The sequence below is a fragment of the Penicillium subrubescens genome (genome assembly GCF_028828155.1).
Source record: "Penicillium subrubescens strain IBT 31985 chromosome Unknown utg000002l_segment0_segment0, whole genome shotgun sequence".
In the NCBI taxonomy this organism is placed as follows: domain Eukaryota; kingdom Fungi; phylum Ascomycota; class Eurotiomycetes; order Eurotiales; family Aspergillaceae; genus Penicillium; species Penicillium subrubescens.
In genome coordinates this window covers 6273130-6285255 of record NW_026643152.1, presented here as the reverse complement: position 1 = coordinate 6285255, position 12126 = coordinate 6273130, and the positions used below count along the sequence as shown (strand labels likewise).

The following is a 12126-nucleotide window of genomic DNA, read 5'->3' as shown; positions in this document are numbered from 1 at the left end:
GTTTCTCTCTTTTTGTTTTATCTGATCTCTCTTAGTCTGGAGTGACCGTGTTTTATTCTCCTCTCCACGCGGATCAAGTCCTGATTCCGCTTTTCAAGCAAAGATGTACTACAAGGGGGTACGGTGCCAGGACCAGGCGGATGTCCGTGGCGTTTTAGTGTTGGTTTTCTTTTACTTGGCCTGAATGGTGCTTATTTTATTATGTTATGAAGTTGTTACAGCCTTTATCTCTTCTATGTCCTTTCTTCAGATTCTATCTCCTGCAGATTCAGACCGTGTTTACTGTGATGACCGAGGCTATCTGTTTTCAATGCGTTTGATTTCCCCTTTGCTATTACCCGTCATCGATATCTTGTACCAATAGTCGAATGCAGCCATTATCAATCTGACTACGTATATGAGTCTGTAAAAATTAGTCTGGCATTTATGGATTGATTCTCTTCTTTGCGTTATAGTAATGTTCCTTCTTAATGCTTATCTTACAAATGATGTTTAGCATCTTGGTGTATGCAGTATATACCTCCAGATCCGTACATCTTCACATGACCCGGTCAAAGTATGCCGACAGTGCCGCTTGCCCACCCGTATGAATAAACAAGACATTCACCTCCTTCAACCCATTCGTCTGTGCATACCTGCCCATCTCCTCACTCTGTACCCTATACATCATCCCCGCCGCAACCTTGGCCGTATAAACCGGATCCAACACAATCCCCTCCATCTCCGCCGTCATAGACAAACTCCTCCTCGTCTCCTCATCAATAACCCCATACTCCTCCCCAACAAAACGATCATCCAGGTGTACATCATCCACGGTAATTTCCTTCTCAACGTCTAAAAGACCGATGAGTTCCCCCGCGCATCTGGCAAACCGAAGAACCCGCTCTTCATGATATTCCCGAGGTTTCGTTGGCGAGTTGAGAATGCCGATGATATTCCGTGATCTTTGAGGCCAGCTACTCTCGCCGGAGCTCGAGCTCGAGCTCATTTGAACCCTTTCGAGTAATTTGAAACCAGAAATCAAGCCGGCAACGGTACTTCCGCTCCCGCAGGCGACGAATATGAAATCGAAGTGACCCGAGCCGCCGAGTTGGCATTCACTTTCTTGGACGGCGATTTCGAAGGCTGCTCGTGCGTAGCCTAGGCCTCCTAGGGAATGCAGACTGGCACCACCGGGAATCCAGTATGGTCTTTGACCTGATTTCACTAGTTCGTCCAGGACAGGCTGTGCATCCGTAGCTTCAGGATCCTCCGCATTATACATGCGTATCTCCGCGCCGAGCAGTTTATTGATTTGCACATTCCCTAGCTTCGCGAAGAATCCCGGCGCGGAACTAGTTTTATACCCACCGCCTGTGTCGCGGTTCAACAGGACGAGGGCCTTAAGACCTAGTTTGCGGGCGAGAGCGGCTACCTGAACGGTGTGGTTGCTTTGGAGAGCACCTTCTGTGACGAGGATGGTTGCTGGACCGGGTAGGGGTTGGGTTGTTGGGTGGGATTCATGGTAGTGATATTTTGGTCTTTGGGAGAGGATGTCCGGGACGATGTATTCTAGTTTGCGGTATTTGTTTCCTGCGGAGGCGAGGGGGGATCCTTGGTCTTCGCGTTTGGCGAAGATGGAGATTCGGGGGGTTTTGGGGGTTGTGCTTGTGGAAGAGAGGGTGGGGAGGGGATGGATGGGGGAAGGGTCAGGATATAAGATGGGATGGCGGGGAATTTGGGCAAAGGGTGAGGGGAGCTGGATGGATATCCTGCTCTTCATGGTGGAGGTGGGAATGGAGGTGTTTCTGGTCGTTGTTGTGATTGTTGTGTTGTGGTTCAGGTGAAGTGTTTCCCCTTGAGGGATTGGATGACGTAGCCAGAGATTGAAAGTGAAACTGTCAACTTGAAGTTGGACTCGAGTGAAAACATTCTGATCTTGACCTGAAATACCCTTTTGATAGAGTTTCTGACCCCAAATCCTTTGATATATCTCACTATCAACTCTCCAGGAACTGCTATCCATGGGTAGGATAAACCTAATTTGAGCGTAATAACTGCGCAACCATAGTATTTTTCTACCTTAACTATGAAATTATGTATTTCAGAAACCCGAGTCTCTGATCAGCCATATTGCTGATACCACTGATGTTGTCAAATAAATTGTTTTGCTATTTTCAATGTATCGGCCCTACTGATGGCTTAACCCCGCTGCGGTGACGTCGCCGCGACTGGGGATTTTGCGATTTCTAACAACGATGAAAACACCTTTTCCCTCTTACCAACCCAGGCCACCCACCATGACCCTCCTCCAATTCCTGCGCCAGGCCCGCCAGGTACACCTACAATTCCTGGCCGGTACTCTATCCGAATCACCCATCTACGTGCTCGGCAATCCATCTGCCGACCTGGACTCGATCATCTCCGCCATTGTCTACTCCTACTGCGCCAACAACCGCCTCCCAACCACCACCCCGCGACCCCATATCCCCCTCCTCAATCTCTCCAACATCCCTGCAGGCTCCGAGCTGTACCGACTAAGACCAGAATTCGTCACCGCGCTGTGGCTATCCGCCAGCTTCCCCTCCCTACGGCCCGAGGAGCAATTTGATCGAACCTCCGACTCCGCGGGGAAATTGCTCGGTGAGCATCTAGTCACGGTTGCGGACTTTGCGCGGAGCCTGAAGGAGCTCTCCAAAACGAAGAAAATACAGGCAGATGCGGTTATGGTCGACTGGAATGCCATGCAGGAGCGCGTTGATGGGAAACCAGGATATGGCTCGGTGAGCGGGTTGGAGGAGGTCACTTTCCGCACGGTGGGGTGTATCGACCATCACGTCGATGAGAACTTCGTACCTGGGGCAGAAGACATCCCCTCCGATCAGCCATTGATCATCCAGCCGGGGCCTGGGTCGTGCTCTTCATTGATCACCAACGAGCTCAAGAAACGTGGGTTCTGGACTGCCAGCCAGGACGCGTCGTCCGCGGCGGAGATCGCGCAGGTCGCGAAACTGGCGCTGGCGCCGATTCTGATCGATACGTCTAACCTTACCGCGGAAGGAAAGGTCAAGGATGTGGATATTCAGTCTGTCGATTTCCTGCAAGAGTTAGTCTCCGGGGCGAGTAGCAGCACAGATCCCGCATGGGACATGAAGGCTTTCTACGAGCAGATCGATGATGCGAAGCGGAATAGTCTGGATTTGTTGACTCCGGAAGAGATTCTGGATCGTGATTTCAAAGACTGGACTGAGAAGCCTCAATCCTCTGGGCAGAACATCAAACTTGGTTTTTGCTCATCGGTCAAGCCCATTCGGTGGATTATCGAAAAAGCGGGCGAGCCTCACCAATTCCTTGAGGTTGTTCGCAAATTTGCGCAGAGGGAGGATAAAGAGTTGGATATGGTGGTCGTCATGACTTCTTTCTCTTCGGCAGAGGACCAACATACTCGAGAGCTGTTCATCTGTGCATCAGAGGAAGGTGGACATACAGTGGACGGTATCAAGAAGTTCATTAATGAGTCAAGCTCACTTGGCCTTATTGAGTGGACGCCCTTGGATGGAGAGTGTGTGGATCTGGTTGAGGCTGATATTCGAGATACGCTGAATGGAACCTCCGAAGTCTGGAGGCACTTGTGGGTGCAGACGAACGCCAAGGCAAGTAGGAAGCAAGTGGCGCCGATGCTGCGAGATGCTGTTGCTAAATTATAAACTACGCGACCACTCTCTATAAAGGTCAAATCTACGAAACTACAATATCATGAAATGAACATATTTATCTTGAACACCATATGTATTCTTCGAAAATGAACCTATTATGACCAACACCAAACACCAAGGATCAGGAACAGCTGTCTGTGGGTAAAAATGAAGTAACACTTGGAAATGCAGATATATGCAATGCTCCAAAGCCGACCTGATCCATGCAAATGCCAGTTATGAGAAAAAAAAAAAAAAGAAGAATCCAAGATCGCTAACACAAAATCAAACAATCAAATAACCACCAGGAAAAACCAAAAGTTATGAAAATCAAAATTAAATATAAGACCAATCAAATATCCAGACAAGAATCTATCACATAAAAGCTGAGAATATCAACTCCGAGCAATGGTGTATGTATCAAACACACTCCCACTCACAGAACACACACCACCGTGCGACTCGGTCAGCAAGGACCAAGCCACGCCAGGTACCCCGCTCACCGATCTTGATGACCGTCTCCCATACACTACCCTCGGCGGGGGCATCAGTAACGGACAGGCCATTAGGATCTGGCGAGCTGATCATATGATCCGCCTTCCGGGTAAGACGCAAGATTTTGCCAGATGGTGCCTGGATAGCCAATTTGGCCGGCTTGTCGCGACCAGACGCAGACCTGGTTGAGGAAATAGCAGATGTCGATGCAGAGAACTCGTTCGAGTTACTTGATATCGTTGATGGGGCGGTACTAGACACCATGCTCAGGGCACTGGACGGTCGGTTGAATACCGATGGTGAGGCTCGTCCGTTGACGGCGTAGTCCTCCTTGGCTGGGGGTTGAGGGGAAGATGGGTGTTGTCGCACGGCGAAGACAAAGGTATTGTTAACCGCTAGGCGGGAGCATTGGGGCTGCATGATGTACAGATCGTGCCGTTGGGCGTGAGGCGTGGGATGACGGAGGACAAAGTCGTATGGCGGGTTTTCTCCCGTGTGCACCATTGGCAGAGCGAGGGCCATTGGATGAGGGATATCGCGGCTGGAGTGCATGAGGCCCTTCTTACCAGCGTAGACCTTCAACACACCCTGTCCTTCGTCTCCTGGCAAGACGGCCTTGATGGTGATCCGCTTCTGGCCGTTGAACCAGTCTGGTTGAACTAGGGCGCGCTTGCGCACAATGTCGCCGCTTTCGAAAAAGTCCCCGTCGGCATCGCAAGCGAATGCCGGTGCTTCGACCTCGGCGGCGCATTCAACGTCGGGAGGGACCACCAAGCGGATCTGGAGGCATTCTAGGCCCTCAACGCGCATCAAGCTAGTGTCATAGTCTGGGAACTGCACACCAAGCTTGAAGAATTGGGGGCATACACCTGGCAGAGCAAGTAAAACATCTGGCGAAACTGGAGGACAGATATGCTGCTCTTCAGGATAAAGCGGGACATGCGTGAAGCAAATGTCGAGAGGCCGGGTGAGGAAGTACCAGGTTTCGGCGATTGACATATTATTGGTGACAAACTTGCTTCGCTGGGGGTTTGTAGGGTTCGCCAATGCGCAGTCCATAATACGCCACTCGCCATCAACCAGGACTGCATTCCACCAGTGATTGGGACGAGAAAGGCTGTCGAGATCCAGGGAGTCACCAGGGTTCTTGAGGAAGCCACGGATAGTCTCAGCATGTAGACCGACTGCTGCACACATTTCATGCACCAGGTAAGCGATTTCTTGAGGGCTACCTCGCTTAGCTTGCAGCACTCTTTTCATGTCGACATCGAGCCCGTCAACAGGCTCCTCCCATGCGATTTTCTCACTAACCCAGGTGAATATGGCCCGTAGACGTTGAACATCGCTCTTGTAGGGTCGGCAGATGTAACCCTGAGCAAGGCTCACAGGATTTGTGAGCGGCGGAATGCTATTAATAAACCGCGCACTCTTGTCCACAAGATTCAGGTTTCCGGCGTTGAAATTCGTGGGCTCACTGATTGGTAATCCATCGATACTCTCATCACCTTCTGCAGTGTCGTACAGTTCCTCGATGGCATAGATGACCGGATGATCCATCATCTGGCACCGCTCGGCTCTTTCGATTCTCTCGTTCCGACTTGGTGATGACGCTCGGTTGACATCCCGACGAACTTGCACCCAGTCAATGGAACTGGCACTCATACCCATGTCCCGGGCTGTATCACGGGATGAATGAGCTGTGAGGAGAGGCGACACAACGTCAATCATTCTGTTACCCTTGGTTGGAGACTGGGATCCAGTGCTATGGCCAACCGAAATGCTGCTTCTCGCGCTTGCAGCACCCGTCTTGGCAGACTCGAAGATTTTCTTGAAGAACCCTTGCTTTTTAGTCTTGGGCGTCGAAAGACCACCGAAAACTCCACCGGAATCTCCTGCATCGTTATCGGCAGCGGACCAAGGAATAGCAGACGATGCCCCTTGGCGAGATGTGTTGTGGCTGGAGTGGTAAGAGATTCCCGTGAGGGGGGTCTCTGGCCTATCGCCAGCATCACTGAAGCCCCTAGATCGGACGGTATCCATAGCTGTGTTTGGCCGCTGGTGGGCGCCGTTTCGTCTGGCGTAGCTACCCGCACTAGTTGCGCTGAAACCACCAGCAGAAACACCGCTCATCAAGCTTTGGCTTGTCTTGTCGGTACTGCTAGTCATGTTGGTCCCAATGCTTTGCACACCACTGGAGGTAGTGGCGCTCGACTTGTTGGTGAATGATCGGTTGAGTATATCACCCCTATGGTCTTGCCCAGACCGTGCCTGCGCATACTGGCCTGCAATTGAATTGTGTCGGGGATGATGATAGCTTGCATGTTTTGGAGGCGGTGGTGGGGGTTGATCGTCATCTGGGCCAGCTCCCTCATTCTCGGGTGGTCGGTTCTGGTCTTCTAACTGTCGCAGGCGACTCTCCATCCTTTGCACATAATTATTCAATTGAGGAGGTCCGTCCATGTAGTGATCATGTGAGTAGACGCTGTTTCGCTGTTGGGGAATTCCACGATGTTGCTCCTTGTATCCATCAAAGCCGAGTGATGTGAGAGGCCGTCTGCGAGTGGCAGGCGGGGTTCGGTCATTCATTTCGTCATAGTCCTCTGCAGACCAAGGGTTGTTGAAATTTGGTGGTGGTGAAGGTGAGGGGGCTTGTCGAGGGGATGGGGACGGAGGGTCGCGAGGAATGCCCATGTCTTCCAATGAAGTCATAATATCTTCCATGGCATCTCTCATAGGAGAGGGTGTATTCCCATTTACGTCTGATTGAGCCGAGATTGCGGAGTGGGCAGAGTGTGTGGAAGCTGCTCCAGGAGATGGAGTTCGTGCAAATATCACATAGCGGTCGTTCATATTCAATGGTTTGGGAGAACGTGAAGGGTGCGGGGCATGCGTTGGTGGCTGCGGAGATCGCAAGTGGCGCTGCTGCTGGTGCATAGGAGGCTGTGGAGATCGAGGTGGTTGAGGTGGCTGAGGAGAGTGAGAGCGCTGATAGTATTGATGATGCTGAGGCGGTTGAGGGGAGTGTGAGGGACCGCGATTGAGGGCGACTCGATGGGGAGGTGGAGGTGGCGGTGGAGGAGAATCTTCACGCTCTTGTAACTGCATCGGTGATACTTCACGCTCTATAGGTGACACTTCGCGATGTTGATTCTGAGGGTGATGCTGCTGATAATGGTGCATCGGGGAGGCTGGATGATGCATTGGAGAGACTGCGCGATGAGGCATGGGAGAGACTGCACGGTGAGGCATGGGAGAGACTGCACAATGTGGCATAGGAGAGACTGCACGATGTGGCATAGGAGAAGCTGCGCGATGTGGCATAGGGGAGGCTGCACGATGAGGCGTAGGAGAAATAGCGTGTTGCATCGGCGATGGTTGCATCGAGGACGCATCACGAGGCATAGGTGAGACTTCGCGGGAGGATGGGCGCGAAGGCGAGATACTGCCACGGGGAACCACAGTAGATGGAGATCTTTCAGGTTCCATAGATGTTCGAGGGGACACAGAAATCCCGCGTGACGAGGGCCGAGATGACACTGATGAAGGACGAGATACTGATCCCTGGTTCTTGACTGCAGATGCATGCGTGCGCAGAGGTTTGACTTTCCTCGGTACGCTACCAGCCCGAGGTGGCGTCTGTGGAATGGAGCTTTTCACTGGAGTATTTGATCCACTCCGCGCAATCTGAGACGATGGTGACAGACCTTCCTTGTGCGCCTGGAAAGGTTTGCGAAAGACTGTCTTGGTCTTTTTAGGTGCCGAGGTCGGATTGTTAATGGGTGAGGATCCGGCCAGGACCATTGGACTCGTATCACGACTAATAGGGACAAAGTCCTCGCTCATGAGCTCGACAAAGTTGGAAGGGAAAAGCCCAACAGCTCGCCTGTCGCGGCGCAAGCGCCCCATCCACCATTGTCCGTCTCCGGCATTCAAACATTCAATCAAGTCGCCTTCCACAAAGCCGAGATCTCTTGTTGTTTCACCTCCCCAAGAGTAAACCGCTCGACACCAACACGGAAACTTCACTGGAAGCTGGGGCGCATTCCGTGCCATCGTGATCAACCCACCCTGGTCAAGTTGATAGCAAAGGATATGAAATGCTCGAAAGGTGAAACCGTGGTTTCCGGCGACACGTCGGGGGCAGTCCGTTTTTCGACAGAGAATGTTTTGGACTGGGTAATAGGTAATGGCTCCCGGATCGGAGGGTGATGCGGAGGTCGTAGTTGGAAGGTGGGAACCAGATGGGGTTGCAGGGTACGCACGGTCGGAGAGATAAGTAAAGCTCAAGCAACCTGCATTGTAAGAGATGAGAGAACAAAGAAAATGTCGGAACAAACGAGGCCCACAGGCACCGCAGGTTGCAGACAGGACAATGCGAAGGGAGGATGTGGGAGAGGAGGAAGAGAGATTCAACAGGGCCGGCGGTTCAGACGGTGAGGCCCGAGTTGGGTTGTTTACGTGGTGTCCCAATCTGGACTAGTGGGGGAGACCTGCCTTATCGATAAGCTTAATGCGCTTATGTCATACTTCTCGTTTCCAGGGCACCGGGGAAAGGATCACACTGCTTCCTGGAGTCTCTAAGTAAAGAAGATCGACGATTATTAACTAAAAAGACACCGAAGAATCTCTTTTGCAATCTGCTGAAGCTATTCATCCACTATTGTTTCTCTAGTTTTGTGGTGATCAATTTATGGCGCCTCCCAGGCCCGATCCATGGTTGCTTCGCGGCGCAACCCAAATCTCAAAAGATCGATTTGGCCCTGGCAACCTCCCGCTTCCCCCACTCGTTGGGGGCCACTTGCAAAACATCACCCCTCAGTGGCGTCAATAATGGGGGCAGAATGGCCAATGGTATTATTGGTATATAGCTAGTATTGAACTCATTAGAACATTTTTGGAACCAACCGAGAGCGCCACTGATATATATGTGTATACAGCCACCTTCACACAGGTCTAGAGGGATATATATCTGAGAGCAGGCGATGTCAAACAGCTGAACCTGACAACGGTCTGAATGATGAGTGTATAGCTACTGAAACTCGCACAAGGTCTCATAACCTTCAGCAGCCTCGGACCAAAGGTTTACGCTAGTTACTTCAACCGAGACGAATCCGATGTTCAACACACCGGGCATCAACCTTACACCTGGGTCAAGATCTATCTCCCGTACACTATCCTACCCAGTACACACGAGTGAGCTTTCCAATTGAGCAGAACAGAGCTGTTTCCATCATTGCCACCCAATGGAAGGAGCACAATTGAACGCCTACGGGGCTATACGGATTCAGAAGGCCTGGCATTCCTCCCGACCGTCATCAAGAATGCTCAGCCCCAATCAAACATCCTACCTGGGCAGGCAATTGATGACACCCCTTGCATCCATACAATCACAAGCTGACCAGACCATGCACCAGAGGTCCAGAGGCTTTCAGGGCAAGATCTTCGAGCATGACTCGGCTCAAACTCCGGGCCCTCTATCGGCCCGATTTGACGGACTTAACCCGTTCCTAGTTGGAAACGGAAGACTATTCGCAGCCAGGCCTTCCCCAACCTCATGAACATTCCTCAAGATGAGGGTCGAAGACTCTAAGATCCACACTTAGCTTAACATGCAAATCATACAAACGCTGCAAAGCCAACGTGTGGTCCTCGCTATTTTGGTCAGATATGCAAACATGTTTTCGGACCCTTATCGGCTTGCTGTGGCGTCTGTTGCATATGGTCTGGTATGTGTTGAGAATCACAACTCGGATTGATAAATTCTCAATATTCCCAAGGCGTCCGGAGTGCCAATCCATCGCCGATCGGTCCAGTTGAGAGAGTTGATTCATCCCTTTTGACAGTGAAGGAGAATTTCATCGGTCACTTTTTCTCTATATACTTCGACTTCAAATTGGTACAAGACAGAACGGAGATATGGCGCCATTGAAGACGCTGCTGGCTTTAGCCACTCCGGCACTCCTGCCCCTGGCTTGGGCTAAACAGGTGCAATTCGAGTTGAACCTGACGTGGCAAAAAGGAGCACCTAATGGCAATGTCCGTGATATGATCTTTATGAATGATCAATTTCCTGGACCCGAGCTGCGATTTGACCAGGGCGATGATGTTGAGGTATTGTTTGAAACGAAATGTTGATGATGAGATCAATAATGTTAATTGTGTTTAGGTCGTGGTCAACAATAACATGCCCTTCAACACCTCGATCCATTTCCACGGCATCGAACAGCATGGCACCCCATGGTCGGATGGTGTCCCAGGTTTGACGCAGAAGCCGATTCAGCCGGGTCGCAGTTGGACATATCGCTGGAAGGCTACTCAATATGGAACCTACTGGTACCATGCTCATGCTCGATCAGAAATGATGGATGGCTTATATGGGCCAATTTGGATCAAGTAAGATCATTAGGACCTTGATCTATCTTTATATGCTAATTCATGTAGCCCGGCTCCTGATGTCTTGGATCCGTTCCATCTGATTTCAAACAATCACGATGATATTCAAGCTATGCGAAAGGCGGAAAAAGACCCTCAGCTGGTCATGTTGTCAGACTGGGACCACCTCACAGCCGCTGAGTATCAGCAGGTGCAACAGGATACTCGTGTCAATATCTTGTGAGTGAAAGCCCAAGTATACTATGGGATCAATATTTGCTGACAGGGATACAGCTGCATGGACAGTGTTCTTGTCAATGGACGAGGTGCGGTATATTGCCCTGGAACTCAGAACATCTCCGCGGTTGAACTTTCATATCTCAAGACTGCGATTGACAACCAACCGCTGACCGACAAGGGGTAAGTGACACCAATTTTGAGGACGATCGTGATTTGCGCAATGGCTAACGCCTGTCTACCACCTTCAGCTGCCTACCCAACATTTACGAAACCCAAGGAAACTTCCCACCCACAAACCCAGAGCGTATTCCTGAGGGTCTTAACTCGGGCTGTGTTCCTACAACTGGCCTTCACGAGATCATTGAGGTTGATCCTAATAACCAATGGGTTGCTCTCAAATTCATTAGCGCTGCTTCAATGAAGGCGTTGATGTTCTCCATCGACGAACACCAGATGTACATCTACGAAGTCGATGGAAGCTACATCGAGCCACTCCCTGCTGATAGTGTCACCATTTTCAATGGTGAGCGCTATTCCGCAATGGTCAAGCTTGATAAGACGTGGAAGGACTACACCATTCGAGTTCCCGACACACAGGGTGATCAGGTTATCTCCGGCTTTGCCACGATGCGCTACAAGGGCTCATCAAACACCGAGCCTTCAAAGCCTTCTGTCAACTACGGCGGGCAGAGTACCTCTGATTCCGTTGTCCCTCTGAACCAGAGAGCCATGAAGCCTTATCCACCAGTTTCCATTCCCCAACATGCCGACCAGCTCGTGAACCTCACACTCGGCCGGTGGGGTTCTGCTTACACCTGGACCGCTGCTGGAAATGCACTCTATGACGTTATGGCAAATTGGGACGACCCAATTCTCTACGACCTCAACGCTAAGAATAATCTGGCTGAACAGGTCACCATCCAGACCAAGAATGGGACATGGGTCGACCTGCTTCTGCAGCTGGGAGAGATGCCGGGCGCTCCCGCCATTCAAGCTCCCCACGTTATGCACAAGCACTCCAACAAAGCCTTCATCCTGGGTGTAGGTCCCGGCTTTTTTAACTGGTCCAGTACTGAGGAGGCTTATAACGAGCGCCCTGATCTGTTCCAGTTGGACAATCCTCAGAGGCGAGACACTTTTATCACAAATGGCCCCGCGGGCCCAACATGGATGATGCTGCGGTACCAGGTGGTTAACCCGGGACCATTCTTGTTCCACTGCCACATTGAAACCCACTTATCCAACGGCATGGCTGTTGCTTTGCTGGATGGTATTGATGTGTGGCCCCAGGTTCCTCAAGGGGAGGACCAAAGCCCAGATGCAACACAGGCAGTCGGCTAAGGAC

The 12126-nt window shown here is 51.2% G+C and overlaps 4 protein-coding genes across 4 annotated transcripts; 2 read left to right on the top strand and 2 right to left on the bottom strand.

Annotated features, from left to right (window-relative positions):
- Positions 1 to 538: 538 nt before the first annotated feature.
- Positions 539 to 1762, bottom strand: N7473_003596 (1-aminocyclopropane-1-carboxylate deaminase/D-cysteine desulfhydrase; the record flags this gene model as incomplete). The annotated part of the gene is made up of 1 exon (XM_057149536.1): positions 539 to 1762. The coding sequence occupies one exon, from the start codon at positions 1760 to 1762 to the stop codon at positions 539 to 541; it is 1224 nt and encodes a 407-aa protein (XP_057013190.1).
- A 517-nt stretch (positions 1763 to 2279) lies between these two features.
- On the top strand, positions 2280 to 3686 carry N7473_003595 (putative exopolyphosphatase; the record flags this gene model as incomplete). Its single annotated transcript, XM_057149535.1, has 1 exon — positions 2280 to 3686. One exon carries the CDS (start codon positions 2280 to 2282, stop codon positions 3684 to 3686), a length of 1407 nt encoding a protein of 468 aa, XP_057013189.1.
- Positions 3687 to 4094: 408 nt separating this feature from the next.
- Positions 4095 to 7274, bottom strand: N7473_003594 (putative SH3 domain protein (Cyk3); the record flags this gene model as incomplete). Its single annotated transcript, XM_057149534.1, has 1 exon — positions 4095 to 7274. One exon carries the CDS (start codon positions 7272 to 7274, stop codon positions 4095 to 4097), a length of 3180 nt encoding a protein of 1059 aa, XP_057013188.1.
- Positions 7275 to 10085: 2811 nt separating this feature from the next.
- abr2 (laccase abr2) lies at positions 10086 to 12122 on the top strand (the record flags this gene model as incomplete). Its single annotated transcript, XM_057149533.1, has 5 exons — positions 10086 to 10280; positions 10336 to 10562; positions 10611 to 10781; positions 10836 to 10961; positions 11030 to 12122. The coding sequence occupies 5 exons, from the start codon at positions 10086 to 10088 to the stop codon at positions 12120 to 12122; spliced, it is 1812 nt and encodes a 603-aa protein (XP_057013187.1).
- Positions 12123 to 12126: the final 4 nt, after the last annotated feature.